The sequence below is a fragment of the Schistocerca gregaria genome, chromosome X (assembly GCF_023897955.1).
Source record: "Schistocerca gregaria isolate iqSchGreg1 chromosome X, iqSchGreg1.2, whole genome shotgun sequence".
Lineage (NCBI taxonomy): Eukaryota > Metazoa > Arthropoda > Insecta > Orthoptera > Acrididae > Schistocerca > Schistocerca gregaria.
The window spans coordinates 382,307,234-382,321,512 of record NC_064931.1 but is presented as its reverse complement, the minus strand read 5'-3'; the positions used below and the strand labels follow the sequence as shown (position 1 = coordinate 382,321,512).

The window sequence follows — 14,279 nt, the reverse complement described above, 5'->3', positions numbered from 1 at the left end:
TTACACCAATATTAGTTGATAAATGATTTCTGCAATGCATTATTTACAACAGACACCCTGTTTTCGGACTGTAAGTCTTTATCACATACCAGAGCCTGATATATAAACAAATAAATTCTTGCTATGTACCAAATGTATATAATCTCTACACTACCAGTATGTGTGCATGGCATCATAGTGTATATATTGAACCAAACACACTGCCCATTTGGTAGAAATTCTGTAACTTAATAATGTGACAATATATTCTGCAAAATCTTGCTAAATAGCCACAAAATTCATGACAAGAGACATTTTGACAATAAAATGTGCATAAATTAAACACATCATAGAAAATTCTGTAAGCACTCTGAACACCCATTGCAATTTTACCAACTTCCTTCCACTTTCTATAATTGTCAGCCAAAGACACTTGTAAATAGGGTATATATAATGATTAGTACAGTGTTATATACATGGTGCAGTGCTTAAATCTGGACAAATTTCAATTTCAATTTCTCACCATACCATAGTTCCACTGGAGATTATGACTGGTGTTCTTGAAAGCCATAGGCATCTAGTATACAGTTAGAACTATAAAATGGCCAATATGTTACAGACAAATGCAGAGTACAACTGAAGAGCTGTGATTATCGAAAGTCTTCATGATGGGTGTTTTCCCATTGAAATAGTTCAATTCTTTGGGTACTTGAGATTAACTGTTTATGATATTGTGGCCAAGTATAATGTTTTGGAGTAGTCTGGGGCAGATTCCACTAACTTGGTGAGGGAACATGTATGACAAATTGTAGCAGTCACTGAAAGGGCTCATGTACTGATTTTACAAGACCCGGGGCTACTACTGACGAAATTGGCGTGAGTATTGAATGTCAGCAAGTGAACAATGTTTTGGATGGCAGAGCCTACACAGAATGGAAATATCTCAGAACTTGTAAATAAAAATGGGCTTGACCACATAGACAATATCAGAATAGAAACCAGGATTAGCAAACATAATGTCATTTTGCAACTATGGCTACAAAAGTTAATAAATTGATCAAGAAGGCTAGGAGACTGTTTCTGCTTGAAAGACCAGATAAGAAGTTGTTATCATCTCATTTAGACAGTGAACTAACATCACTTAGTTCCAGGAAGTTGGATGTAGAGGAGTCATGGGCTGTGTTTAAGCACATCATAAATCATGGTTTGCAGATTTATGTGCCTAGCAAGTGGATAAAGGATGGAAAAGGCCAACTATGGTTTAATAACAAGATCCAGAAAACACTGAGGAACAAGAGGCCGTCGCAATCTTAGTTCCAAACAAAATGTGGAAATGGCAACAAGCAAAGGATAGCACAGATTTGTGCATCTGTGAAAAAGTCTATGCATGAAGCATACAAAACTATCACCATCATACCTTAGAAAAAGACCTGGTTAAGAATCTGAAAAAATTCTAGTCATCAGTAAAATTGCTAAGCAACTCTAAGGCTTCCATCCAGGCCTTCTAGCCCAGTCTGGTGTGGCAGCTGGAGACAGTAAAATAGAAGCTCAAGTTTTAAATTTCACATTCAAGAAATCGTTCACACAGGAGACTCACACAAACATACCATCATTTAAACGTTGGAGAGACTCCTGTATGGATGATATAGTAATAAACATACCCAGTGTAGAGAAACAACTGAAAGATTTGAAAGCAAAAGAATCACCAGGTCTTGATGGAATCCCAGTTTAGTTTTACAAAGAATATTCTATGGCATTGGCCCCTCACCTAGCTTTCATTCATCATGAATCTCTCACCCAGTGAAAAGTCCCAAGTGACATGAAAAAAGTGCAGGTGACTCCTGTATAAAAGAATGGACCCTCAAAATTACAGACCAATATCCCTAAATTTGGTTTGTTGTAGAATTCTTGAACATATTCTCAGTTTGAATATAATAAACTTTCTTGAGACTGAGAAGCTTATGTCCTCGAATAAGCAAGGTTTTAGAAAGCATCACTAGTGTGAAACTCAACTTGTCTTTTTCTCACATGATATGCTGCAAACTATGGATGAAGGGCAACATACAGATTCCATATATCTAGGTTTCCAGAAAACATTTGACCTGGTGTCCCACTGCATGCTGTTATTGAAGGTATGAGCATATGGAATAGTTTCACAGATTTGTGAATGATTGAAGACTTTCGGGTTGTAGAACCCAGTATGTTAACATAAACAGGGGGTGTTCATCAGATGATATCATCAAGAATGCCTCAGGGATGTGTGATAGGACCACCATTGTTCTCTAAACATATAAATGATTTGGTGGACAGAGCGAGCAGCAGTCCACAGCTGCTTGCTGATGACATTGTGGTGTATGGTAAGGTGTCGATGGTGAATGAGTGTTGGAGGATACAAGATGACTTAGATAAAATTTCTAGTTTGTGTGATGAATGGCAGCTGACTCTAAATGTAGAAAAAAGTGATTGAATGGGGATGGTTAAGAAAAAAAAATTGTAATACCTGTCCTGCTTGAGACAGTCACATTGTTTAAATATCTGTGCATAATGTTGCAAAGCAATATGAAATGGAACAAGCAAGTGAGAACTGTTGTAGGGAAGGCAAATGGCTGACTTTGGTTTATTGAGTTCGAGTCTCAGTTTGGCACACAGTTTTAATCTGCCAGGAAAGTTTCATGAATGAAGTGGTCTAATTAGAAAAATGACAGAATGCAAGGACCAAACAATCATCAGGGGGGCACTCGGATCCCCAGATTCATCATTACCATCAATATGACTTGCAACTGGTGCTTCAGTGACTGCAAGGACCAGTAATAAGCAACTCACAGAGAGGAGTCTGAGCTCAGTGTGCCATTAGCACCATCTAACATTGATCTGTGTACACCAACATGCTCGATTGCAATGGTGTCAGCCATATTCAGCTTGAAATTTTATTGATTGGAGTAGAATTGTCTTTAGTGATAAGTCCTGCTCTGATGAGCAGTGAAGACACATCTGGAGATGTCCCAGACAGTGGTGGGACACCAACCTTACTGTCATCCACCATACGATCTGACAACCAGGAGCGATGGTATGGGATTCCGTTTTATTTCATAGAAGACCAATTTGGAATCCTGGACTTACATTTCAGCCAGGTAATGCCTGGCTGCACACGGTGACAGTTTCTACTGCTTGTTCTCATATCTGACAAATGCTACCTTGGCCAGTAACATCACAAGATCTCTCACAAATTGAGAATGTTTGGATTACTATAGGCAGGGACATCCAATCATATCAATATTTTCAAGATTTAACTTGCCAGTTGGGCAGCCAAGCTGAATAACTGCTTGCATTAGGGCCAGAGTTGAACCAACATGTTACTGACTTGCTCAATTTGTGAAGTTCTTCCTCCTGAATAAATCATCTAATTTTTCTGAAACTGTAATCAATTGAGTCATTTTATGTCTACACACATATATTATATCTACATCTACTGCTTTCTGTACCATTCCTATGAAATCCCCAAACCAGCTTCCCTACCCTCTGGCTCCTAGCCTTGGAACCGCCCCCGGTGTAAAACCTGTCCTATGCACCCTCCCACCACCACCTACTCCAGTCCTGTGACCCGGAAGGTGTACACGATCAAAGGCAGAGCCACGTGTGAAAGCACCCACGTGATTTACCAACTGACCTGCCTACACTGTAAGGCTTTCTATGTGGGAATGACCAGCAACAAACTGTCCATTTGCATGAATGGACACAGGCAGACAGTGTTTGTTGGTAGTGAGGATCACCCTGTGGCTAAACATGCCTTGGTGCACGGCCAGCACATCTTGGCACAGTGTTACACCGTACGAGTTATCTGGATAGTTCCCACCAACACCAACCTATCTGAACTCCAGAGATGGGAACTTGCTCTTCAATATATCCTCTCTTCTCATTATCCACCAGGCCTCAATCTCCGCTAATTTCAAGTTGCCACCACTCATACCTCACCTGTCATTCAACATCATCTTTGCCTCCACACTTCCGCCTTGACTTACATCACTGCCCATACTCTTTGACTTTAAATATGTCTGCTTGTGTCTGTGTATGTATGTATGGATATGTGTGTGTGTGTGTGTGTGTGTGTGTGTGTGTGTGTGTGTGTGTGTGTGTGTGCGCCAGTATATACCTATCCTTTTTTCCCCCTAAGGTAAGTCTTTCCGCTCCCGGGATTGGAATGACTCCTTACCCTCTCCCTTAAAAACCACATCCTTTCATCTTTCCTTTTCCTTCCCTCTTTCCTGACGAAGCAGCCGACGGTTGCGAAAGCTCTAAATTCTGTGTGTGTTTTATTCATTGTGCCTATCTACCAGCGCTTTCCTGCTTGTTAAGTCTTGGAATCTTTGTTTTTAATATATTTTTCCCATGTGGAAGTTTCTTTCTATTTTATTTACATCATCATTAATTTGAACCCAACAATTACGTTTGTTATTGTCTCTGTTGCATTTCGAAATCTTCTTTATCATCTTACTTTCTCTTTTTGTTTGTACAAATAGTTTCACTTTGTATTCATCTTCCCTTTTTCCATAATCTACCATACATTTTATCCTGCATAATTATACTCAATAATACGTAATTTACTTCCAAACCATAACCTAAAAATTTTTAACGCTCTCAACAAAACCGCTGCTATAAAATCCACTGTTCCAAGATTACAAACATTTCGTGTAAACTCGTGAATACTATTTCACAGGTTCAGTTCCTTTCACCCATTAAACAACCATCTCAGCTATTTCTAACAACTTTCGTTTTATTTCCATTCCCGTTTTTCCCACATAACCGATCATTTTTTAGCAGCTTCCCACAGGTTTAAACGTTATTATTTCTTCATCAAACAATTGTTAGCCTCATTCTCATAACCTGCCAGTACACAACCAGTCCTTTGAATACATTTACACGCATTTATTTCGAGATTTTATTCAAAAATTTTGCCGAAATTTTTTTTTTTCGGAAATTTTTTTTACCAAACTTTCTTCGAAAAATTTTTTCTTTTTTTTTCGAATCTTTTTTCGAGAATTTTTTTTCGATATTTTCCTGAATTTCCCCACCCTTTAACGTGTTTTGGAGACAACACAACTACCTAACCTTTGCAGCCATTGTTGTTCACCAACCTAAGTTCAGCACAGGATCAACATAGCTCATCTCAAACCAACACTTTTCCGACTTTTTTCACACCTTTATCTCTCCCTATATACATTTCTATTTATTTTCACTTTAACCTCATATTTTCGTTTCACCATGTCAACCTCACAACATCCCTACAGCGACCCCATTAAATTTTATTTACATTCCCTCCGCAAACATGCCTTCACCCTAGCCAGATTACGGTCCCATATTTTATTTACTCAGGCTTGTCTGACATCGGCATTACACCCAAAGGCCTCACACTTAAAGTTCCCATCTCTGGCTGCAATCCTTCTTTCCATCAGTCCTTATACCATTTCCAAACAGCACAATACATAGCCCTCACCCGCCTAATCCTTCACCTATATATCGACTCGGCCAATGAACACACCCGTCAACTCCTATCCCAAATCAAAGTACTCAATATTTCGTCTCCCACATTCACACCGGCTGTTCATAGCATCCTCCTACAGGCCAACCGCAAATTAGAACAGCATACCACCCTCCACCTCAAAAAACTATCCAATCTCCTGGTTTCCCACTTCCGGTAAGGCAACTCACTCACCCTCCACAACCTTTCCAACAAACCTCAACCTCCTCTCATTGCACACAGACCCAGTCTCTCCCATCTACTGAATCTCCCACTTCCAGCTCCACTCCCCCCAATACCTAAAAATTCTAGTCAACACAATCTGGGACCACAACACCCCAATTCAGTAGTTAATCTTTCCTCCAAACCTCTCTCCCAATCCGAAACCTCTGTCCTATCCAAAGGCCTCACCTTCAGCCTCACTCCCAGGTTCAACCAAACTGCCCTTGTCAAAGATTTACTGTCCTACACTCGTAGTCTCTGCTGGAAATATCACTTTGCCATGAAGAAAAATAATCCTGATCCCACTCCTAATGATCCAACTCCCCAAGACACTATCCAATTTGAACCCTGCCTGGAAATGTTCCGTCCTCCATCACAGTGGGACCCACCTCCTCTTCCTCAAAATCTTCCTCTCCAAACCTTCCAGGAATTCCTCACTTCCAGCCTTGCCTCTCAATCTTTCTTGAAAAATCTTAATCCTACTCCCAACATCACCACAGCCGAAGCCCAGGCTATCCATGATCTGAAAGCTGACAGATCCATCATCATTCTTCTGGCTGACAAGGGTTCCACGATCGTGGTACTTGATCGTCGGGAGTATGTGGCTGAGGGACTGCGTCAGCTTTCAGACAACTCTACATACAAAGTTTGCCAAGGTAATCCCATTCCTGATGTCCAGGCGGAGCTTCAAGGAATCCTCAGAACCTTACGATCCCTACAAAACCTTTCACCTGACTCCATCAAACTCCTGACCCCACCGACACCTCGCACTCCTACCTTCTACCTACTTCCTAAAATTCACAAACCCAAACATCCTGGCCGCCCCACACCTTCAACCCATTACATGCAGTCTCCCATCCTTCATCAAAGACACCAACCACTTTCTCAAATGCCTGGAATACGTACCCAGTCTGTTACCACCAGAAACCATCCTTGTAACCATTGATGCCACTTCCCTATACACAAATATCCCTCACGTCCAGGGCCTCGCTGCAATGGAGCACTTCCTTTCACGCCGATCACCTGCCACCCTACCTAAAACCTCTTTCCTCGTCACCTTAGCCAGCTTCATCCTGACCCACAATTTCTTCACTTTTGAAGGCCAGACATACCAACAATTAAAGGTCACAGCCATGGGTACCAGGATGGCCCCCTCGTATGCCAACCTATTTATGGGTCACTTAGAGGAAGCCTTCTTGGTTACCCAAGCCTGCCAACCCAAAGTTTGGTACAGATTTATTGATGACATCTTCATGATCTGGACTCACAGTGAAGAACAACTCCAGAATCTCCTCTCCATCCTCAACTCCTTTGGTTCCATCACATTCACCTGGTCCTACTCCAAATCCCATGCCACTTTCCTTTACGTTGACTCCATCTGTCCAATGGCCAGCTTCACACATCCGTCCACATCAAACCCACCAACAAGCAACAGTACCTCCATTATGACAGCTGCCACCCATTCCATATCAAACGGTCCATTCCCTACAGCCTAGGCCTTCGTGGCAAACGAATCTGCTCCAGTCCTGAATCCCTGGACCATTAAACCAACAACCTGAAAACAGCTTTCGCATCCCGCAACTACCCTCCCGACCTGGTACAGAAGCAGATAACCAGAGCCACTTCCTCATTCCCTCAAACCCAGAACCTCTCACAGAAGAACCCCAAAAGTGCCCCACTTGTGACAGGATACTTCCCGGGACTGGATCAGACTCTGATGTGGCTCTCCAGCAGGGATACGACTTCCTAAAATCCTGCCCCGAAATGAGATCCATCCTCCCCACTCCACCAAGAGTGTCTTTCCGCCGTCCACCTAACCTTCGTAACCTCTTGGTTCATCCCTATGAAATCCCCAAACCACCTTCCCTACCCTCTGGCTCCTACCCGTGCAACCGCCCCGGTCTAAAACCTGTCCTATGCACCCTCCCGCCACTACCTACTCCAGTCCTGTAACCCGGAAGGTGTACATGATCAAAGGCAGAGCCACGTGTGAAACCACCCATGTGATTTACCAACTGACCTGCCTACACTGTGTCACTTTCTATGTGGGAATGACCAGCAACAAACTGTCCATTAGCATGAATGGACACAGGCAGACAGTGTTTGTTGGTAATGAGGATCACCCTGTGGCTAAACATGCCTTGGTGCACGGCCAGCACATCTTGGCACAGTGTTACACCGTACGAGTTATCTGGATACTTCCCACCAACACCAACCTATCCGAACTCCGGAGATGGGAACCTGCCCTTCAATATATCCTCTCTTCTCGTTATCCACCAGGCCTCAATCTCCGCTAATTTCAAGTTGCTGCCACTCATACCTCACCTGTCATTCAACATCATCTTTGCCTCCACACTTCCGCCTTGACTTACATCACTGCCCATACTCTTTGCCTTTAAATATGTCTGCTTGTGTCTGTGTATGTATGTATGGATATGTGTGTGTGTGTGTGTGTGTGTGTGTGTGTGTGTGTGTGTGTGCGCGCGTGTGCGCGTGAGTATATACCTATCCTTTTTTCCCCCTAAGTTAAGTCTGCTTGTGTCTGTGTATGTATGGATGGGTGTGTGTGTGTGTGTGTGTGTGTGTGTGTGTGTGTGTGTGTGTGTGTGTGTGTGTGTGCGCGCGCGTGCGAGTATATACCTATCCTTTTTTCCCCCTAAGGCAAGTCTTCCCGCTCCCGGGATTGGAATGACTCCTTACCCTCTCCCTTAAAACCCACATCCTTTAATCTTTCCTTTTCCTTCCCTCTTTCCTGACGAAGCAGCCGCCGGTTGCGAAAGCTCGAAATTCTGTGTGTGTGTTTGTGTGTTTTATTCATAGTGCCTATCTACCGGCACTTTCCCACTTGGTAAGTCTTGATATCTTTGGTTTATATATATATATATATATATATATATATATATATATAGAGAGAGAGAGAGAGAGAGAGAGAGAGAGCATAGTAATTTGCTTTAACGAGCAGTCCAATGATCGCTGAAACGAAACAAAGACTTCTGTAGCTTTGTAAGAAAGCTACCATGAAATGGTGCTGCATTCTTGAAATTTGGTTTTAAGCTGATAACATTAAGATAAAAGCAAACAAGCCTTATATTTTGATTAGGACTCAAACTTTACATGTTTTCAGCAAATAATTTCACATGCTCTTATGCAGTCAACTTTTTTACAACTCATACTTACCACTTGAAGGTTCAATATAATCAACAGTGTATCCATCCAACTGCATCATTTCTGATGGCTCTGATTTTTTTTCTTTGTAACTGCACATTGCAAATGTGTATTGTGAAACTTGGACTAAAACAAAGTATCTTTTCTTCCATTTTTTCCAAACAGACTTTCCAATTGCATAAAGGTACCTGTAAGAATCCATAAAAACAAAATAGTTTAAAATATAAGTGACTCAGAGATTTATGTGTTAAATCATTGCACTGAATGAGTTTTGCTACAAACTAAATGAAGTATTTATCTATGCAGAATCCAAAACTCCATTACAGCCAACAACAGAATATTCATGGGTTACTGCAATATTCAAAACTCGTACATGTTTCCAGCCTGATGTGTCAAATCACCAATAACAGTACAATTTGTAAACCAATTCAAACAGTAGCACTTTGTGTGAACACAGTGTCATTTTCATATAAGTGGCCTCTTATTCTAGCTAACATTTGTAAATTATTTAAAATGTGGCAACTAGTTGCTTAACAAGAAGATGCGTAAATAAATACATCCTAAGTGGAAGAACGCTGCCTTCATTCAGTAATTTTAGGTGCTTTATGTTCATCAATGAAAATTCCAGAGTCTAAATATTGAAAAATGATAGGAAATCCTTGAGAGATAATTTATATATTTTCTACCACTACTTATGTACTTAGGGAAATCTAACACATCTACTATACTATCCTAGGGATTGATAACATTCCAGTTGAAGGGATACCTTCTTCTAAACAGGATGGCATAAATAAGGTATAATAAGTATGTAGATTAGATTAGATTAGCTTTTGTTCCATAGATCCGCATTGAGGAGATCCTCGTGGATGAGGAACATGTCACCTTTTTTTTATTTTGTATTTTTTATTTTTTTAAAGCTGAAATAACAATACTAATAGTATAAATATATACAACACATCATTTGTTTCTATTAAAAAATTCGTCAATGGAGTAGAAGGAGTTGGCTACTAGTAAGTCTTTCAGGCTCCTTTTAAACTGATCTCTATTTGTAACTAAATTTTTTATGTTTGCTGGCAAATTATTGAAGATGAGTGTTCCTGAGTAGTGGACCCCTTTTTGAACTAATGTAAGTGCTTTTAAGTCCTTGTGCAGATCATTTTTGTTCCTGGTATTGTATGTATGAACTGAGCTGTTTGTTGGAAAAAAGAGATATATTATTTAGGACAAATTTCATTAAGGAGTAAATATACTGAGAGGCAGTAGTTAGTATACCCAATTCGTTGAAGAGGTTTCTACAAGACGTCCGTGAGTTTACTCCACAAATAATATGTATTACACACTTTTGGACTCTGAAAACTTTTGTTTGACTTGAAGAGTATTATACCATACGACATTATGGAATGAAAGTAGGCAAAGTATGCAAGCTTTTTCAGTTTTACGTCTCCTATGTCTGCTAACACTCAAATTGCAAATACAGATTTGTTAAGGCGTTTCTGCAGTTCTCTGGTCTGCTCCTCGCAACTGAATTTATTATCAAGCTCTTACAGGTTCTGAATTGCATATAGTGAGTCTTTTCGAAGTTTAATGTCAGTGAGTTGGCTTTAAACCATTTATTAATATCCATGAAAATATCATTAGCAGATCTTTCTAGAACTACACTCGACATACTATTTATTGCAATGCTTGTGTCATCTGCAAACAAAACGAACTCTGCTTCTGGCAGTGTAACTCACGAGAGATCATTAATGTACACAAGAAAAAGCAATGGCCCTAAGATGGATCCTTGAGGGACACCACATGTAATTTCTTCCCATTCTGATGATGACTGATGACTTAATTCATTAGTCCCTTGCACTGACACCCTTTGTTTCCTGTTAGTGAGGTATGACTTGAACCATTTTGCAGCATTGCCTGTGACACCATAGAATTCTAATATATTTAAAAGGATGTTGTGGTTTACACAATCGAATGCCTTTGACAAATCACAGAAAATACCTGCTGCTTGTAACTTGTTATTTGATGAATTAAGTACATTTTCACTGTAGGTGTAAATAGCCTTTTTGATATCAGAACCCTTCAGAAATCCAAACTGTGTTCTTGATAATATGTTATTTGTGGTCAGATGGTTGAGAAGCTGCCTGTAGATTACTTTTTCAAAAATTTTTGAGAATGCTGGCAAAAGTGAAATCGGTCTGTAGTTTGATGGCATCTCTTTATCCCCTTTCTTGAATAGAGGCTTAACATCTGCATATTTCAGCCAGTCAGGAAATGTCCCAGTTATAATTGACTGGTTACACAAGTAACTTAGAATTGCACTAAACTCACTAGAACATGCCTTAATTAACTTTGTTGATATTTCACCGTAAGCACTAGAATGCTTTGTTTTTAAAGATTTTATTATGGAAGTTGTTTCTTTTGGTGATGTGAGTGACATATTCATGTTCCTAAAGCTATTTCTAAAGGCTAGTTTCAGATATTCAAGTTCATTATTTACTGATCCTGACAATCCCATTCTATCAGTAATGGATATAAAGTACTTGTTAAATAGATTTGCCACACTATGCCCATCGGTTACTAATGTGTCATCTACCCTTAGTGCTATTTGCTCCTGCTCCTTTCTGGTTCTACCAGTCTCCTCTTTCACTATATCCCATATTGTTTTTATTTTGTTTCCTGACATTGCTATCTTCTTCCCGTAGTGTATTTGTTTAGATGCCTGAATTACTTTTTTAAATATTTTACAGTATTCCTAGTATTTAGCTAAATCATCAGGATTGGAGCTATTCTTGGTCGACAGATACATTGTCTTTTTTGTCTTACAGGAAATCTTTATGCCTTGTGTGATCCATGGTTTTATTATAGACTTCTGTTTAATTTGAGTAACTTTTAGAGGAAAACAGTTTTCAAACATGGTACTGACATTGTTCGTGAATGTGTTATATTTTTCATTCATGTCATGAGCACTATAAACATCTTTCCAGTTCATATCTTTGAGCAGTTTTCTAAAACACTCCATTTTTGGTTGATTGAATACTCTCCTGTATTCAGATTTAGCAGTCTTGATAATCTGCTTAGAATTTACATCTAAAACAAGGAGCTGCATGTCATGATCTGATAGTTCATTTATTACAGGTTTTATGATATGGTTTTGTTCCTTTGATTTGTCTATAAAAATGTTATCAATGGCTGTCATTGAGGATTTAGTGATCCTAGTTGGAAAGTTTACAGTGTAAGTTAGATTGAAAGACAACATTACTAACTGCACTAAATGTTTACTGGAAGATTGAATTAGAAAATCTGTATTAAAGTCACCAGCAATCAAAATTTCTTTGTTTCTTACTGTTAAATAACCCAAAAGAGCTTCTAGATGATTTATGAATAGATTATAATTTCCTGCAGGTGCTCGGTAAATAGTTACTATTATATAGGATCTGTTATGGAACTCTACTTCTGTTGCACATGCTTCTAGATGCTGCTCTAAACAGAAGTTATTAATGTCAATGTTCTTGAATTTATGGCAGTTTTTAATAAATGTGGCAACTCCTCCTCCCTTCATATCTACTCTGCAGAAGTAGGAACCTAGCTTAAATCCTGAAATGTCTAACATATCTATACCAGTTGTCACTTGATGTTCAGAGAGGCAGATTATGTCAATTTCGTTAGATGAATTCATTTCATCGATACAAATGAGTAGTTCATCAACTTTATTTCTGAGTCCCGGAATGTTCTTGTGTAATAAAGATAAGTGATACTGCATACTAATGTGATTATAACTGCTTTGGTGAAGATGAACTGGCAGTTTCTGATTACTTTCTGTTAAACGTTGTTTAAATGGAGGCTGTATGCTAAAATCTGACTTCTGTTCATCTATTTTCTCAAACTGAGTCTGTCTGCCAATCTCTCTTAAAACTCGTTTTCTATCCCCCTTCCCTATCCTAAAAAAAGGCATCCCTCTGACACCTGTGACCACTGGTATTTTACCACTTGTGACAGTGTCCCCCCTTAAGTTTTTTGGAATCAAGCCAGACAGTTTTCACTTCCCTTTCCTATTGAGGTGAAGGCCATGCCTAGTGTAGTCCCTCCTATCAATAGCATCTACAGGAATCAAACCAATATGGGACCCTATATGCGTCATAAGCAGACACTCCAACTCCAAGTTCACCTTCCCTACAGAAGAGTTCAAATGAGGCCGATCATGGCATCTCAACACAGACACAAATCCCTCACTCGTATGCTTCGTTGCTGATGCTATCTTCACCAGGTCACTATCTATGGAATATTCAGAGTCTCTGTCAATGCTGTTTCCCGGACCACCCACTATAACCATGGCATCCTCCTTCGTGAAATCCTTGCATAGAGAACCTATATCCTCTGTTACCTGACCCAGATCTGCACTAGGCTTGAAAAAGTTTGTGACCTGGTACTCTGGACCTAGATTTTCCTGCAGTAGTTGGCTATCACCTCTACCATGGGAACTAGCTAACAACAGAACTTTCTTTCTCTTTACAAGTTTCCCTACCTTTTTCAAGTCCTTGAAAGCTTGTTGAGCCCTTTCTACAGCTTCAGCTACATGAGGCTCATCCGATTCTGACTGAGGCAACAGGTCAAATCTATTTTCAAGATTTATCAGAAAGCTGTCTGATGCTCTCCTTTGCCTGTTCCCCCTATTACCTGTTGCCACTTCCCACCTCTGTTCACCCTTCTCCCTCTTTAACCTGTCCAGATCCTCCCTTGCCTTGTCTAGGTCAGCTTGAAGAGCTGCAATTTTCCCTTCCTGTTACAGTATTTTCCTATCTCTACTGCAGATTCTACAATACCATTGGTGAGCCTCATTTATGTCCCCATTTCCCACACCACTACATTTGGCCCAATGAAAGAAACTACAACACCCATCACACCATATCCCGGAACTAACGATCCTATGGCATGTCACACACTTCTCACTCATGGCAAAAACAGAAATCGTACAAACTGATTTAAGTACTGGTTAATACCTAAACAAAGGACCTTAGAGACTATTCAGGCAGATATAAATAATTTGAAAGCCTAATGATTAAAAAACACTGATGATTATATATAAGTTTCAGTCACTGTTTACTTACGATACGCGCGCGGGGAATTAAGCCTAAAGTCTGTGCTTTAGTCGCGAGAAGGAAAATAAACTTCTTACCCCGTTTAATCTTATTTAACACTTCACCAACACTTCCACTAATGTAACAACACTAATAATATATTTATACCAACTGGAAACGTTTACCTATATGTTTAATTCACTGCTTACTTACGATTCGCGCGCGTGAAATTAGGCCTAGGATTCATGCTACAGGTGCGAGAAGAAAAATACGCTTCTTACACCATTTAATCTTATTTTATACCTCACTAACACTTCCACTAATTC

The 14,279-nt window shown here is 39.8% G+C and overlaps 1 protein-coding gene across 1 annotated transcript in view; it reads right to left on the bottom strand.

Moving 5' to 3' along the window:
- LOC126297751 (calcium-dependent secretion activator-like) overlaps positions 1–14,279 on the bottom strand; it is a 1,391,877-nt gene that overhangs the window by 575,621 nt on the left and 801,977 nt on the right. Inside the window, exon 14 of the mRNA XM_049988921.1 lies at positions 8,894–9,069. Within this exon, the coding sequence (XP_049844878.1) occupies positions 8,894–9,069 (176 nt within the window). The remainder of the gene's footprint in view (positions 1–8,893; positions 9,070–14,279) is intronic.